The 15,803-nt window shown below is 35.1% G+C and overlaps 1 protein-coding gene across 1 annotated transcript; it reads left to right on the top strand.

Moving 5' to 3' along the window:
- Positions 1–9,832: 9,832 nt before the first annotated feature.
- Positions 9,833–11,080, top strand: LOC123565303 (acetylcholine receptor subunit beta-like). Its single transcript, XM_045359174.2, has one exon. It carries the CDS (start codon positions 9,833–9,835, stop codon positions 11,078–11,080), a length of 1,248 nt encoding a protein of 415 aa, XP_045215109.2.
- Positions 11,081–15,803: the final 4,723 nt, after the last annotated feature.

Raw genomic sequence — 15,803 nt, 5'->3', positions numbered from 1 at the left:
TAGTTCCGGTTTTCTTTTATCGGTTGCAGCGTAACGTTATGAATTTTTGATAAAATAACGTGATTTGAATCGAGAAATGTACTATCAGGAACCAATAGGAACTGTCAACGTATTGAATTTTATTCCTTTTTTTAAATAAAATATATATTACTACATAAATCTTCTACATATATGGAGTTCGTAATACGTCATTTAAAGCACGAGAGTCATCTTACACCCCGGGGTGTAAGATGGATTTTTCCAGCACCGGTAAAGATACCGGAAATCCCCGTCTGGTATGCAAGAAAAATGTATTTTAATCGTCTCCATTTACAAAAACGATCTTCCTCTCAACAAAACTTTTTTTTTTAGATTTCTCGTAGCCTGTCGTACAGCATAGAATAAAGTTAAAACAACAACAACAACAACAACAACTGCATAAAAAACGGATATACGCAGAGTAACGGTCAAAATTTAGGCGGACGGTACATTTCAAAAAGTTAAAGAGGTCCTTTATGTGAACTCTGTTTGTGAATTTATATTTCAAAACTCAATTTCTATCTTTAAATGTACAATTTTTTAGCAGATTATATGTATTGCGGAGCTTTTAAATTAGTTGTTAGCAGTTACAGCTATGGAAATTAGTTGAACATTAAATATTGAGACTGTATTGCAGATGTACACCAGTCAACTGGCTTGACACAAGACTAGTTTAGATCAACTAGTCAGTGTTGAAGAGTATTCAAGTACGATACTGAGAAAAAATGGCCACCCACACCAACTGAAATAGTTATCTTATAGGTTGAAGGTAAGTAATTCAAATCCTTAACGAAAAAAAAAATGAAAAGAAAACAGGGGGTCGAATAGTTTCTAGTGAAAGTCCAGTCAGATGTGGTCTGCTACCCTAAAATAGTGCATATTTTCTCTTGTCATACTTCCGGTTTCAATCAGCAAAGCTTTCCATATGAGGTATATAAACAAGAAAACCGTCTTATTTCATACAACATGTACTCAAGCAGTGAAGACATGTGATTAAAGCACTTATTCTACACGAATATGCGCAAAAAATGGGAAATTAGGGTCTATTTACTTTGGACCACGGAAGCACATTTTCGACCGAATTACTGACCTTATTCCTAATAAGCAGTTATACAAGCAAACGATATCACAACGAAAATAAAGCATGGGCGAGGTATACGGCTTGACGATGTCCCGCGTTTGGGTCCAATCCGTATCATGGTACAGCTGAAAGAGTTGGGCTTATCATGTAACAAAGCTGCGCAGTTTGCAAAAGACAAATCAAGATTGAGAGTGGTCTCACTACGTTATGTATTACATTGGAAAGGTTATGTAAGTGGTTTTGTTTTAAAATCCTTTCCGCAGCCGTAACGTAATAAAACGTATTAGCATCTGTGGCCCTTTCACGCTTCCGTAGAATAATATCACGTACACTTTTGAAAATATTTCTGAAATGTCTGGGTCTGCGGGTCTCAAATACGGAAAATCTCGTCAATGCGCATACATTTAGACGGGGTGATCCCTGTGTGTGACCCCTGTCTATAGACCAATGCAAATGCGACGCTAAGCCTTTTTACTTTCATTTTCATTACTTCCGGAAAAAGCTGAAAGCCGTCTGACGTCATTTTCTATACGTATGGTGAGATTGTATGAAAACTGTGCCGGCCGTCCTAAGGATTTTAAAATAACACCACTGACTCTTTTCAAGCTACTAGAAGGAGTCACAGCATAAAATTTATTCTTTATCAATCAATGATTAACGTCTGTCAAAACTCATTCTTTCCGAGAAATGAGCATGATCCCGGAATCATGTGTTACTTCTGCAAGTCTGGATGCGTTAAAGTCTTTCATCCAACTTGCCTACTAGTGCCATTCAGGATCACAATATGTACAGTGTAAATACATGTTAGTCATCTGTAGTGTGTGTAACATCAGTTTAAAAGGAACAATAGAAGCTGCGGACGTGTTCAAAAAAATTGGATCACTTCACTCTACACCGATGTACAGTCACCTTCCCTCGACGTCGATGTCTGCGTAGTGGATGTTGTCGAGCTCCCCCATTAAAGTTGAAATTGATTTTACCCGGAAAAGACCGTCCGGTGTGCAAGAAATACCTTTCAGTACCAGCTTATGATACGGCATAAATACTTTAAGATATGCTTAATCACTTTCAGTAGTCAGTCTTTAAGGAATCTGGCTGTTTTGATTAGATATATCAAATGGTTCAAGTAACATTAATGGTGTTTTTAGTAGGTTGATGTGACCACAGTGGAGCATTAATAGGTGTGTCTGACCACAGTGACGTTTAAACAGGCATTTATGATGTGTTAATGGCTTTACAAAGAAACAAAACGGCTTTACTACTGTTACACTGAATCACCCACTCTCCATTAAATGCCACTTCAAAATAGTTTATATGGCTAGTTAGAAGGTAAATATCCTGCTGTGATATGGTGTTCTTAGTTTCATCAAACATCAAAATTTCTAACAGTATCATCTTATATTGTCACAATATAAATGACATTATATCACAAGGTCATAGTACATGTAGACCATAGTCCGCCCACATTCGCGCTGAAGACACGCCCTTAGGTCGAATGATGTTAAGTTTTTGTTGAATAAGGATTGGATGGTGGGAGTTGAACAATTAAGAAAGTACGGCTTGTCGCAATTTGCTGCCCCTTTTATTTCTCTTAAATGTTACATTTCTGCTCAATAAACATAAATTAAGCAGCGAACTTTAAGTTATTGTTTGTTGTTTTTAAGGTTTTTAACGTGTGTGGCAGAAATGTGAAATAAATCATCAAACATGCTAATAAATCTTAACACCAAATGTATATCATGAAATTGATAAACGATGTAAGATATCCCAGTTGGGGAAAAAAACAACAATCATACAATGCAAAATCCTGCATTTTCACTCCATCATTTCGTTGTCGCACTTTACTTTTCCGCATTTAGTAAAGGAAACTTTGGTTGCCTGGAGGAAAATATTTATCATTAGTGTTCACAACACGGTTTGTTATGTACCTGTAATGTTTAATTGACAGTGTACTATGGTATAAAAGTGATAAATCATTTGTTTCTAACAGGACTACAGTAACAATGTGCATCATAAAAATGTATATTCATTAGACCTCTGCCCCCAGGAGTATCATTCACTAACGAAAAAAAATCGATATTCAATCAAAGTCAAAACTCAAAAAATTTTGTTCAATCAATTCATGTAAATATGTTAAAATGTAATGACTGATTCAGTTTGTAAGAATAATAAAATGCTGTAAATTCACGAGTAAGAGGCAGAAACAGCATAGAATTAAAATGTCACACATAAAATCATCACGTGCTCATACCGTCCCGAAAAGGTAATACCCCTGTGACTGTTGTTTGTTCATATTAATCAATGAGTGTGACAGTGACCGCAGCATACATTAAAAGCATTTTACGAACTGCATGAAATTTTGTCTAACAGATCTATTAATTGTTACCAGCGTATAGACATATGCAAAGCATTCTACTGGGAGTGGCATAATTGTCTTATGATTAAACTTAAACAATATTGCTTTACATGCAATGTAATACACTGGTGGTCTCAATTTGTTTTGTTGACAGGAAACAAAAAGTATTTTACGAGTCTTCATTCTCAGTTGGAAAATACATACCGGCGGGCGTACCACAAGGATCAGTGTTGGGGCCTTTATAATATAAATTATTCTTACTATAAGTCGATGATACAGCTGACTCACTCCGAGTGTAACACGCTAATTTGTCGGTGAAAGTTCGCTATAGTGGCGATTTAAAAAGAATCCAGTTACATTGTATATAGAAACAACTATCAAACTGATTTGAACAGTGCAAAATGATGGTTAGAGAAACTTAATTCGGCTTTACAGTACCATAAACAGTTGAAGTACGATAGTACCTACCTGATATAGTTACTTTTCTGCGTCAATAATGTCCGGAACAATGTGTATGCTCTGATTTAAATTAAAACGGAAACTACGGTGTCCTAATCAGGTTACCTTAAATTTCGCTAGTGAAATGACAACAGTTACTGTAGTTGCAAAATTTAACAGAAAGTTCTTTATCAGATTTATTTTTCATATTTGAGACCCTTTATGGAATACACATCATTGGTAAGGGACAGCAGCTTGAATATATGAAAAAAGGGGTGAAAAAAAAAACATACACAAAAAAGCAACAAACAGAACATTTCATGATGATGTGCGTCAGTGTTGTAACCAGGTTTGACAGATCAGTTCCTCTTCGTGAATGTTTTAGAATTATTTTTTCAGACAGAAGGAATGTGCAAAAATTAATCCGTGTATTCAAATAAAATGGTGGTGAATTACCACGTTATTTGAAAGATGTACTCCCTATATAACTATAATCTGTTAGAAATAATGATAACTACGCTACTGTCGCTACACATTTGGATATTTATTCTAAATGTTAGACATCAGCTACAATAAAAATGGCAGAAAATTTACACTGAATTGCTAAGTACTCAGACACTTTAATCCTTTAAACATAAACTCATAGAAAAAATTAATCAATCGCAAGTACCCTTACACATTCTTTATGGCGACAGATTTTCGCAAATACACCATGTGCGCATAAGACGCATAGTATTCTCATGCAATATTTTACGGGTTAATTAAATTTGCAACTGTGGATTCATTATTAAATAAGAACATTTTTATCAAGTTTCCTGTTTTTTGTGTGTCTTTTTTTTTCAGTGCGAAGATGGTTTTTTTTTTATAAACACAGATTATGTGTCTGCATCATTAAATCCACGAATAACAAGTAATTTTCATCACCACTATGTACATATATTTTAAATGAATGCTATTCTTTAAAATGTGCAATTTATTTTTGGTTGTTTGGTCCGAAACGAATTACAGATACAACGCGATCGCTTTAAATATAACATATCTTTAAGAAAGCACACGACAGAAAATTAAACCAATCAGCGACCTTAAAGAACAGATCAATTGCAGTAAACACACAAAAACTGGCCCTGGCGCTGTCAATAAAAAACCGACTTATTTACATATTTTACATATTAATGACGTAAGATTTTAAGTGCGAATCTCGTCTAAATATTCCTTTATATCTTGTAAATCTTGTAAAGTTGTTATGCAGTGCCCCCACATTTATGTTGGGCATAGTGTTGCTGTTGTCCGCATACGTCGCAAAATCTTAATTATTATACCAACCCCTCCAACACTGTTAAGCTGATTAGCTTCAAACTTTCACAGATGAACAAGCTTGATGTGCAGACGACCATAAAGGAAGGATTTTTTTTTGCTGTAACTGTTTTTACCGCAGTCAGTGCCCTTTGATAGTTTTGCTTTAAAGCATATAGAGAAAAATCGTGTGTGTCCAACTCATTAAACACTATTGAATGGATATGCTGTAGACTTTCACAGATGAACAAGCTTGATGTATAGATGACCATAAAGGAAGGAACTTTTTCTGTAACCGTTTTTACCGTAGTTATTGCCCTTTGATAGTTTCGCTATATAAGATATAAAGAAAAATCCGTGTGTGTCCAACTTATTAAACACTATCGAATGGATATCCTGTAGACTTTCACAGATGAACAAGCTTGATGTGCAGACGACCATAAAGGAAGGAACTTTTGCTGTGACTGTTTTTACGGCTGTTAAGGCCTTGGATGGCGCAGTATGCGCGGGTATCCATTTCATATGGACACAATTCTAGTTTTCATTTCTTTTTCCAAGTAGTTAAGTACATATAATATGTTGTTGTCCTATGAATATCGTATTCCATGTGTCATCGATGACCATATAATATAATTGAGCCGCGCCATGAGGAAACCAACATAGTGGGTTTGCGACCAGCATGGACCCAGACCAGCCTGCGCATCCGCGCAGTCTGGTCAGGATCCATGCTGTTCGCTGACAGTTTCTCTAATTGCAATAGACTTTGAAAGCTAACAGCATGGATCCAGGACAAACACTCAAATGTTGGTATAACTTACGTCCAGACGCTTTAACTTTTATGTAATTTGAAGTAATCATGCATTTATAAATGTATTAACGTAAGCTTCCCATTTCTACTGCACGATTGAATTTTGAAGCAACAAAATATGATGAAATTGTTACTAACAGTCAGATCACTGTTGGTAACACTGTATGGCAACTACTGTATAGTAACTATATTGCAACAATGGTAGGCGTGTTTTGGATATGTCCAATATGGCCAGTTTAAAACAAAAGCAACAAAAAACAATGGAACATCATGTAAGTTCTTGAAGATAGTTCATATGTCTTTTTCAAGCGTTGTTATCAAACTCTGTTCAGTAGACCTAGTAGTGTCCAAAGTACATGTAAACGCCACATCGGTATTGCGCTCTGAATGGTATTAGAATAAATATTTCTTGTAAACTCGTAATTGTTCAGTATCGTGTCATATGTTTTAAAATTTCGTTTTTATTATTAGTAAAAGCAAAGTATTTCGACCTAATGAGTGTGCATATGCATAATGATAATTCAAGTATAAATATGCATATTAATCTGCGGCGTGTACATAGAACCTAAATATTCAAAAGGACACAATACGTGGAGTGTCGCAGAAACATGAATGTAACGGTTTGGATAACAGATGTACACTGATTTTGATAACTTAATCTCTTTGGATGTTTGCGGTTTGGACTAACTTTTTTAAATGCGAATCTTAAGATAATAGCGTTTGTTACGAATGATCTTTTTCGTATTTTGCATTGACTCAGTAAGTTATAATGTTAATTCTCGTTTATACACAGTTTTACCTTTTAGCTCAAATATGGAGTTTTATGGTCTTCCCTAAATTGTATTCTAGGTTATATATAAATTACTTTCTTTCGATTTGCAGTCTGCTGAGAATAGATCGAGGAGATAAAAGAAACTATCTATCTAGTCACCCCTTGCAAAACCACAACGCGTATTTGAAAGACGAAAGTTGTATTTCACATTTGAATTGAATATGTAAGCAGGCTGCAAATGATTGACCCAACGGTAATTTTCAATTTCATCATCCCCATAAGTGTAAGCGTTGTAAACAGGTAATATATAGGTCGCACCATGGAAAAAAGCTGTTCTGGGTAAACTTTTGTTGAGGTACGAATGTAATATAGAACGAATCGCTCTTTCATGCAGCTTCTGTCAAATATTAACAGTAAGGTGTTCCTTAATCGGAAACTGGCCAATTCGAACAAAACTATTAAATTTAGTGTATTTGTGAGATTTATTGACGTGTATTTGTGACACCTAAAGTGTATTTAACTCTTAGAAATTACTATTGCGGCTAAATATATAACTGAGCTTTATGAATTCAAGAATAAGTGACATTGACATTGAACGTGCCCGTGAGAACAGCAATAACAACTACATTTTATCACAGCATTCAATAACACATTGTGTTAGTAGGATTGTTTAGGAGTGAAATTTGAAAAGGAGCCATGTCATTTACAATGCTTTTTTCATGACGTTTTGTTGTATCTATTGAAGTGTGATTCTAAAAACAGAAGACCATGAATACCAGAACTTTACAGACACTTAGCGGAGCAATCATCGATAGTTGATATAGTACTTGAAACCCATTCAAAGGTGAACATTCAATGGAAACCATTTAACTAAATGCACAGAAATAAATTATATGAATATTGTTTAAAATGCACAAAGCAGTCACAATAATGGAAGTTTGAAAAGGACATTGTATGTTGAGAGTTTCAAATAACAAAGAATGATTATATACTGTAAATCGTAACAATTTACGACATATTCATTCCTATGTGGCTAAACGTACAAAACGATTGAGTGTTGGTAATTAGAAATGAATCGTGCATTATTTCTGCAATCTGACTAAAGTTTTCACAACTTCATAAAAGTTAAATATGATGATAGATCTTTCTGTAAAATCGGATTTCCAATATCGCTATTTTTATTTCCACCAGTCTATATTTAGCTGTACCATAGAAGCGTTTGGTTAAAAGGAACTGGACTCAGATTTTGGTTAAAATATTTTTGCTTTAGAATAAAAGTTTCATTATAAATTATGAATATAAGAACATAAGATTTTGTTTCTAAACTATCTTTTAAAACATGTGAAATCAAGAAAAAACACCCGAGTAAGGAATCGAACCCGGGCCGCGGCGGCAAATAAATATATAACCGCCTATTGATCAATACACCACAGAGTTTTTAATTCTAAAAGAAAAACAACTAAATTATCATGTGTTTCTATAAGCTTTTTGATAACATGTCGGAAAAAAAAACTTGAATCCCAGGTTAAATACAGATTTTTTTAAACTTCTACTTTCACTTTTAAAATATTCAAAGCAAGCTTCTGATTGGTCAAGATCTCAATAGTCTGTCTTCAGATCCAATGCGTAGCGTTAATTAGGGATCATTTTAATCGGACTGATTATTTCTTTGAAAATTTATTGATTTTCCGTCTAGAAATATTATAATTTACATAATTCACTAAGCACCTGTGTCATTTTTGACAGTTGGCTCAATGATGAAATCTGCTAAGAACAGAGTGCGGCCACTGTTCGCGACTTAATTCTGCAAACTGTCGGCTGTTGTAACAGCCAACACATCTTAGGGACAATACGCATTTTTGTCTATTACAGTCTGCAGAAGCCCGCGGGAACGTTTGTGACTAAGACCAAAGGTCGAGGTCACAAAAATATCTAAAGGGCCTCTGCAGACGTTAATACATAAAACAAACGTGTTATATTGCTTTAATTGCATAAAACATGACACGACGACGAGATTCATTGTTTTCATATGTGATGATTTTACGATTCTGATACAATTATTAATCATTACCATTCTGTTGTTCTTGGAAACGGTAAACATGTTTTAAATATCCATAACCAGGGCCCAGAAATAAACAACACTATCAAAAGCACGAATTGAGGTGTTTTAAACATTTTTTATTACTCGTTATTACAAACCAGACATAACTTTTGAGTACGGACACAATTCGAGTAACGATGAGTACAAAAAAAGTGACAAGCTTTCAAGATTTACATAAATTCTGCGAGAAATAAGATAAAAATACACACCGACGGATACTTCCCAAAATCTTTAATATAAGTCCTAAAAACAAACACTCGCAGAAGTTACACGCGATTCAATCAATTCAGGATTATCGATAAAAAATGACCCGAGTTAAAAAAAGTGAGTAAACAGAGGGAGAAGTGAGCATGCAGTGTGACATTCTACGGATTAGACTGTATCTTTAATGCAATAAAAAGCATTTATTATGTAAGAAACATGACTAAGATACCAGATGTCCATCTGCGCAAGGTTATATGTCCGTCACTGGCAAAGCATTCCAGAAATAAAAACCATGTATTAACTGCGCGTGAACCGCCCTGTTAATACATGATTTTTCTCCCGTTAATACATGGGCGAAGCAGTGAAAACGACCTGGACCGTTAGTCTTGTACATAGAGAGATGTTTCCTAAATAATACTTCGCTTTCGATGAATTGAAATACAATAGTTGCATGGATAATGGTAAATCGAAGGAAAAGAAATAGACGGTGAATATAACCTGCTTTATGTCACAAGCAGTCACAAGCTTTAAACGTATTTAGAAACTACTTAACGTTTGAAAGTCACTTTGTCGCTTGCATCAATTCAAATGATCACGATCAATTCTTGTCAATAAACGTTCAAAAGGTCTTCCGGCAATTTACCGAGAGAAGTATAAATACAACATATTTGTGTCATTCCTGTGAGGTTTTCCTAACTGTGGAATAATATTCGTACATTACATTATTTTGTCTGTATATAATAAGAAGCATATTTGCCAAAATGGTTGCAACACATGTCTTGCTTGTAGAAACGATGCTCATTTTGTCTGCATTTGGCCAAAATGATTCGGTTTGGCAATATCAACGGCTCTACAATCATCTTGAGAAAAAATTGTATGGTAAACTTCGACCAGTACTTGACCAGTCCAAACCAGTTATAGTGGTTGTTGATGCTCAGCTTCTAGGCGTTCAGGAACTGCACGAAAAGGAGCAGTTGTTGCAATCAACGATTGCCCTAAGCTGCCGTTGGAAGTACGAAACTTTGGCATGGAACACATCAAAATATGGTGGAATTAAAAGAATAAAATTTTCACCAAGAGATGCTTGGATACCTGACCTTACTGTAGGCAACTCTGTAGACGCATTGTTTGTGTTAACAGAGACCAATGACAACATGAACAGAATAATCGTCACAAGTAATGGAGACGCCACGTGGGATACAGGGGGTAATGTGCTTACAGCTTGTCATATGGACATCATTAAATATCCGTTTGATACTCAAACTTGCAATATCATAATTGGTAAATTGGAATTTGACAGTGAAGTATACATAACATCAAATAATGTCAATGCTATATCGGAAATGTATGAGGAAAATGGCGAATGGATGTTGGAAAGTGCAATAGTAGAGCAGAGATTGCTTTATCATGACGTTACCAACCTTTATATCAAATTAACTCTATCGCGACATTCGTTCTTTTACATTCTAAACGTTATATTACCCGTGGTTCTTCTGTCATTTATGATGGTGTTAAGTTTTAAGATACCACCGGCTAGTGGGGAGCGTTTAGGCTACAATACCGCTTTGTTACTGACCTTCGTTGTGCTGCTTAACCTGGTCGGTGACTCTATGCCAAGGGTATCAAAACATGTATCATACCTACAACTGTATGTAAACTATCAGCTTACTATTGCCGTGGTTGTTACCGCGCTTTCTGTCTTGTTGGTAAACTTTGCACACACTCGAAACGAGGCCAACGTTCCTGCTATTGTCAAACTTTACTACAAGTGTTGTAGAAAGAGGAACAAAGCCGTCAACTTTACAAACTTAGAAGAAGTTTCCAAGACAGGGAAAACTGAGGCAGTGAAAGAAGGGGTGATGAAAGCAGAGTCAACTTTCTGCTCGGAGACTGACTTGCTCGTAGATAAAGAGATCGTGTTGCAGCATATTGGAAACACTCTTTCATGGGTTTTTGCGACAATGTTTATAATGTCGACAATTTTGTTCTTCATTGTCGTTCTAATTTAGAACATAAATCTTGTCAATGAAGGGATTGGAAAATAATAATAAAGACAATAAGCGTAACAATTTATGTAGTATGTCAAGAATTACGTTGTTTATTCAGAGTGAATTCGATCACCGACAACGGCAACTATGGTTTTACTAAACCGTGATCAAACTCTTGAGAAGTGGTCTAACCAGAGTGAAGAGTGACGTCATCTGTCTATAACGGTTCAACCCACGTGAAACAGCTAGTAGCTTAAGTTCCAATATGGCGGAAAAGCGAATTTTAGCGATAGGTTATTTTACAATTATTGGTATATATGGCAAATGTGAATAAGCTGCGGAGAAACGATGTGTAGTTTGAAAATATCAATTTCCATACTCCCAAATTCTTTCATCGACATCATTTTCAATTTGTTCCATAGTTTAAATTGGCCACCGTCTTTGGTAAACAAAACTTACTAAAGTGCGTTCGGTCAAAGACATGCGCAGTCGCACTTCCTGTACAACAGTTTGGTTGCTGATTAAATTCACTCTCAGTATGGCACATTTTTAACTTATATACGTTTCTTTGTCAGCGTCAATGCATCAAGCGGTCGAGGTCTTAAATACACTCCCTAAAGGTTTCAAGAGTGCCGTCGTAACATACTGAATATAGTTACACACTTTCTACAGTTTCACTTTCTACATGGAATATGTTTGATATTTCTATGGTACGTGTATATCAAGTACATCAACATGAATTATAATTTACTAGTCATTGAAAGATAAATTAAATTTTGAAATAAAATGTATTTTTCTTTTTAGGACGTGTGCTTTTTAATATTTATGCGTAATACGCGGGTAAATATGGTATATGTATTGCTGTACTTGTCCTATAAATGCAGCAATAAAACAGCATAGACACATGTATACTTGCAGTCAAAACGTTATGTTTCACGATCATAATAAACACTAAGTCCTGACTAGCTCTTGTCCGTAAGAAATAAATAATCCGTATGTTTCCGTTAATATTATATACCCTTAACAAATGCGCTCATTTGATTGGTCGAGAGGGGCGCACGCGCGGGTCCGCAAAAGTGATATTGACCCGACTATTCAGAATCAACACTCAAGCGCACGAAGACGGGACAGGTCAGCATTCTGCGTCAGTTTGTGTCCTCTCGTCTTCAGTACAAGAACACGAACAAAGACACAAGAAATCAACTGCTTTTCTTCCCTTCGTGTCCTAGTGTTTTCGTGTCCTCGCCCCGATACACGAATATCCGAAATGGCAGGAATCAGTGAGCATATTTTATGAAAATTATTTAGCATATTTTAAAATAGATTTCATAATCAAATACTTCTGAAAATTCTGTCTTCTTTCGTGTTAATTTAATACGAAGGGAAGCTACTGCCAGATCTGAAGTGTAATAGTAATAGATATGATTACTGTTCCTAATAGCTATTTTCGAACAAATTGAATAATTTTGGTCTGTAGTGTTTATAAATCATATACATGTATATAGAAACTGTAAACAGGAGAGATATTGGGTTGTAGCATTGTTTGGTCTATGCTATATAAATTTACCAGTTTGTAGAAGCGATGTATAGGAGAGAAGGTGGGTTATATCATTGATTGTTCTTTGTTTTCTGTACGTATATCTCGAAGCGGTACATAGGAGAGATATGCAGTTGGTTATAAACTTGTTTGTCTGTGTTGTCTATACGTTTATGTAGGAAGGGCGTATTGGAGATACAATTCTATGAACAGTGTTGTCTATACGTTTGTGTAGGAAGGGTGTATTGGAGGGACCATTTTTTAAATTGTGTTGTCTATACGTTTATGTAGGAAGGGTGTATTGGAGATACCATAGCATGAACCATGTTTATACATTCATGTAGGAAGGGTGTATTTGAGATACATTTGTATGAAGTGTGTTGTCTATACGTTTATGTAGGAAGGGTGTATTGGAGAGACCATTGTATGAACCATGTTTATACGTTCATGTAGAAAGGGTGTATTTGAGATACGTTTGTATGAAGTGTGTTGTCTATACGTTTATGTAGGAAGGGTGTATTGGAGAGACCATTATTTGAACTGTGCTGTTTATAAGTTTATGTAGGAAGGGTGTATTGGAGAGACCATTGTTCGAACTGTGTTGTCTATATGTTTATGTAGGAAGGGTGTATCGGAGAGACCAGTGTTTGAACTGTGTTGTCACGTTTGTGTAGAAAGGGTGTATCGGAGATACCATTGTTTGAACAGTGTTGTCTATATGTTTGGGTAGGAAGGGTGTTTTGGAGATACCAGTGTATGAACTGTGTTGTCTATACGTTCTTGTAGGAAGGGTGTATTGGAGAGACCATTGTTTAAACTGTGTTGTGTATACGTTTGTGTAGGAAGGGTGTATTGGAGAGACCATTGTTTGAACTGTGTTGTCTATACGTTTATGTAGGAAGGGTGTATTTGAGATACGTTTGTATGAAGTGTGTTGGCTATACGTTTAAATAAGAAGGGCGTATTGGATATACCATTGTTTGAACTATATTGTCTAAACGTTTAAATAGGAAGGGCTTATTGGAGATGAACAGTGTTGTCGATACGTTTATGCAGGAAGGGTGTATTGGAGAGACCATTGTTTAAACTGCGTTGTCTATACGTTTATGCAGGAAGGGTGTATTGGAGCGCCAATTGTATGAACTGTGTTATCTATAATTTTATGTAGGAAGGGTGTATTGGAGAGACCATTGTTTGAACTCTGTTGTCTATAAGTTTTTGTAGAAAGGGTGTATTGGAGAGACCATTGTATGAACTGTGCTGTCTATAAGTTTATGTAGGAAGGGTGTATTGGAGAGACCATTGTTTGAACTGTGTTGTCTATATGTTTTTTGTAGAAAGGGTGTATTGGAGAGACCATTGTTTAAACTGTGTTGTTTATAAATTTATGTAGGAATGGTGTATTGGTGAGACCATTGTATGATCTGTGTTGTTTATACGTTTATGGAGAGACCATTGGTTATACCATTGCTTGATCTGTTTGGGTTTAACACATATATAGGAACGGTATATTCAAGGGCCCGTGTGTAAAAGAAGCTGGCACGAAATATACCATTTTTATGAGACGTTTATTAATTAGGAGTCAATGTGTAAAGGAGGTACATTGGCTTCGAGCAGCATTTGGTCCGGTTACACGTGATCATTTTGGTGCACGGTATATTTTGCCTGTCAGTGTTGACTGCGTCAATGTGGAACAGTGATATACTGTATAAGTGGTTATTTCCGCGGGTCGAAGAGTTAGCGAATACGGCATTTCAAACATTTAGCGTGCGGAAATATAAGCGAATTCCCCTTTTCTAACTTGCGTAAAAATAGCTTTTCATAAGAAACACTAATGTGTCTGGCTTAATAATTACATTTTTGCTGCATGACAACATTATTATCCCTTATATGGAGCCAGCGAACGTTCATATATAAGAGAATGTGCTGCACATTACTAAAATTACTGAAATTGCTGTTTGTCATTTCTTTATAAAAAATAATTACTTGAAAACGAACTATAGTATTTATTGAGGAAAACAGAATATGTGTAATTATCAACCTGAGAAAAGGCTAATTTATTTATTTATTTAATAAAACAATCAAGCCTATTTTATTATTTGGTGCTGAAATTTGGGGAACAGGAAATAATGAAGTAATCGAACGAGTACAGTTGAAATTTCTAAAGTACGTTCTAAAACTTAAAAGGTCAACATCGGGTTACATGGTAAATGGCGAGACAGGTTGCATGCCTATAAATATCGATATAGAAGAAAAAAAATATATCTTTCTGGTCAAGAATTGTCAGCAATGAAAATGATAATTTTCCAACCAAAACTCTCCTCCATTATCTATGAAAATATGTATGCTATTAGCAGAAATTATAACCATGAATCTTTTAAGAAAAAAAATGTCCGTGGCTTTATGCTGTTCAATCTATTTTAATTAAGTGCGGTTTTAATAATATTTGGAACAAATATTCACAAATAGCAAATGGCTTAAAAAGGCAGTTAAATACAAACTGAAGGATTTATTTATAAACGCATGGTACTCGTTAGTTGAAAATTCTAGCAATAGCACATTCTATAGATTATTCAAAACTTCATTTGGTCAAGAACAATATCTATCCAATACCCCAAAGTCTCTATTGCCTTCTATCATAAAATTTCGCACGAGAAACCATAGGTTACCTGTAGAAACAGGAAATTGGACAAGATTACCATTTAATCAAAGAACATGCAACAACTGTGAAAATAAGTTAGGAGACGAGTTTCATTATCTTTTCGAGTGTAACCTGTTTTCAAATGAACGAAAAAAAAATCAAACCATATTTCTTCAGAAATCCGAATGTATTTAAATTTGTACAACTTATAAATACTGGAAATAAAAAGGAGTTTTTAAAATTGCGCAAATTTGTTAAATTTATATTGTCACAGCTAAGATAAATGATATTTTGTATTTTCATCTCCGTACATTTTATGACTCTCCGATGCCCGAATGGGGGGTATCATTTATTATATTCTAATACTGACATATGACATCTAGATATGAAAGGCGTTATTGTGAAAACTCATCATATTTTGTTAGAATTGAATTGTACTATTATTTTCTTATGAGCCTCCAATATATTGTTAAAAAGTCTCACCTCATTTATTCATGTATTCATGAAATGAGTGAAATAAAAGGTTTTTAACTTGACTTGACTTGACTAACAATATGCATTGAAGT

The sequence above is a fragment of the Mercenaria mercenaria genome, chromosome 1 (genome assembly GCF_021730395.1).
Source record: "Mercenaria mercenaria strain notata chromosome 1, MADL_Memer_1, whole genome shotgun sequence".
NCBI lineage: Eukaryota > Metazoa > Mollusca > Bivalvia > Venerida > Veneridae > Mercenaria > Mercenaria mercenaria.
This window is presented reverse-complemented; position numbering and strand designations above follow the sequence as displayed.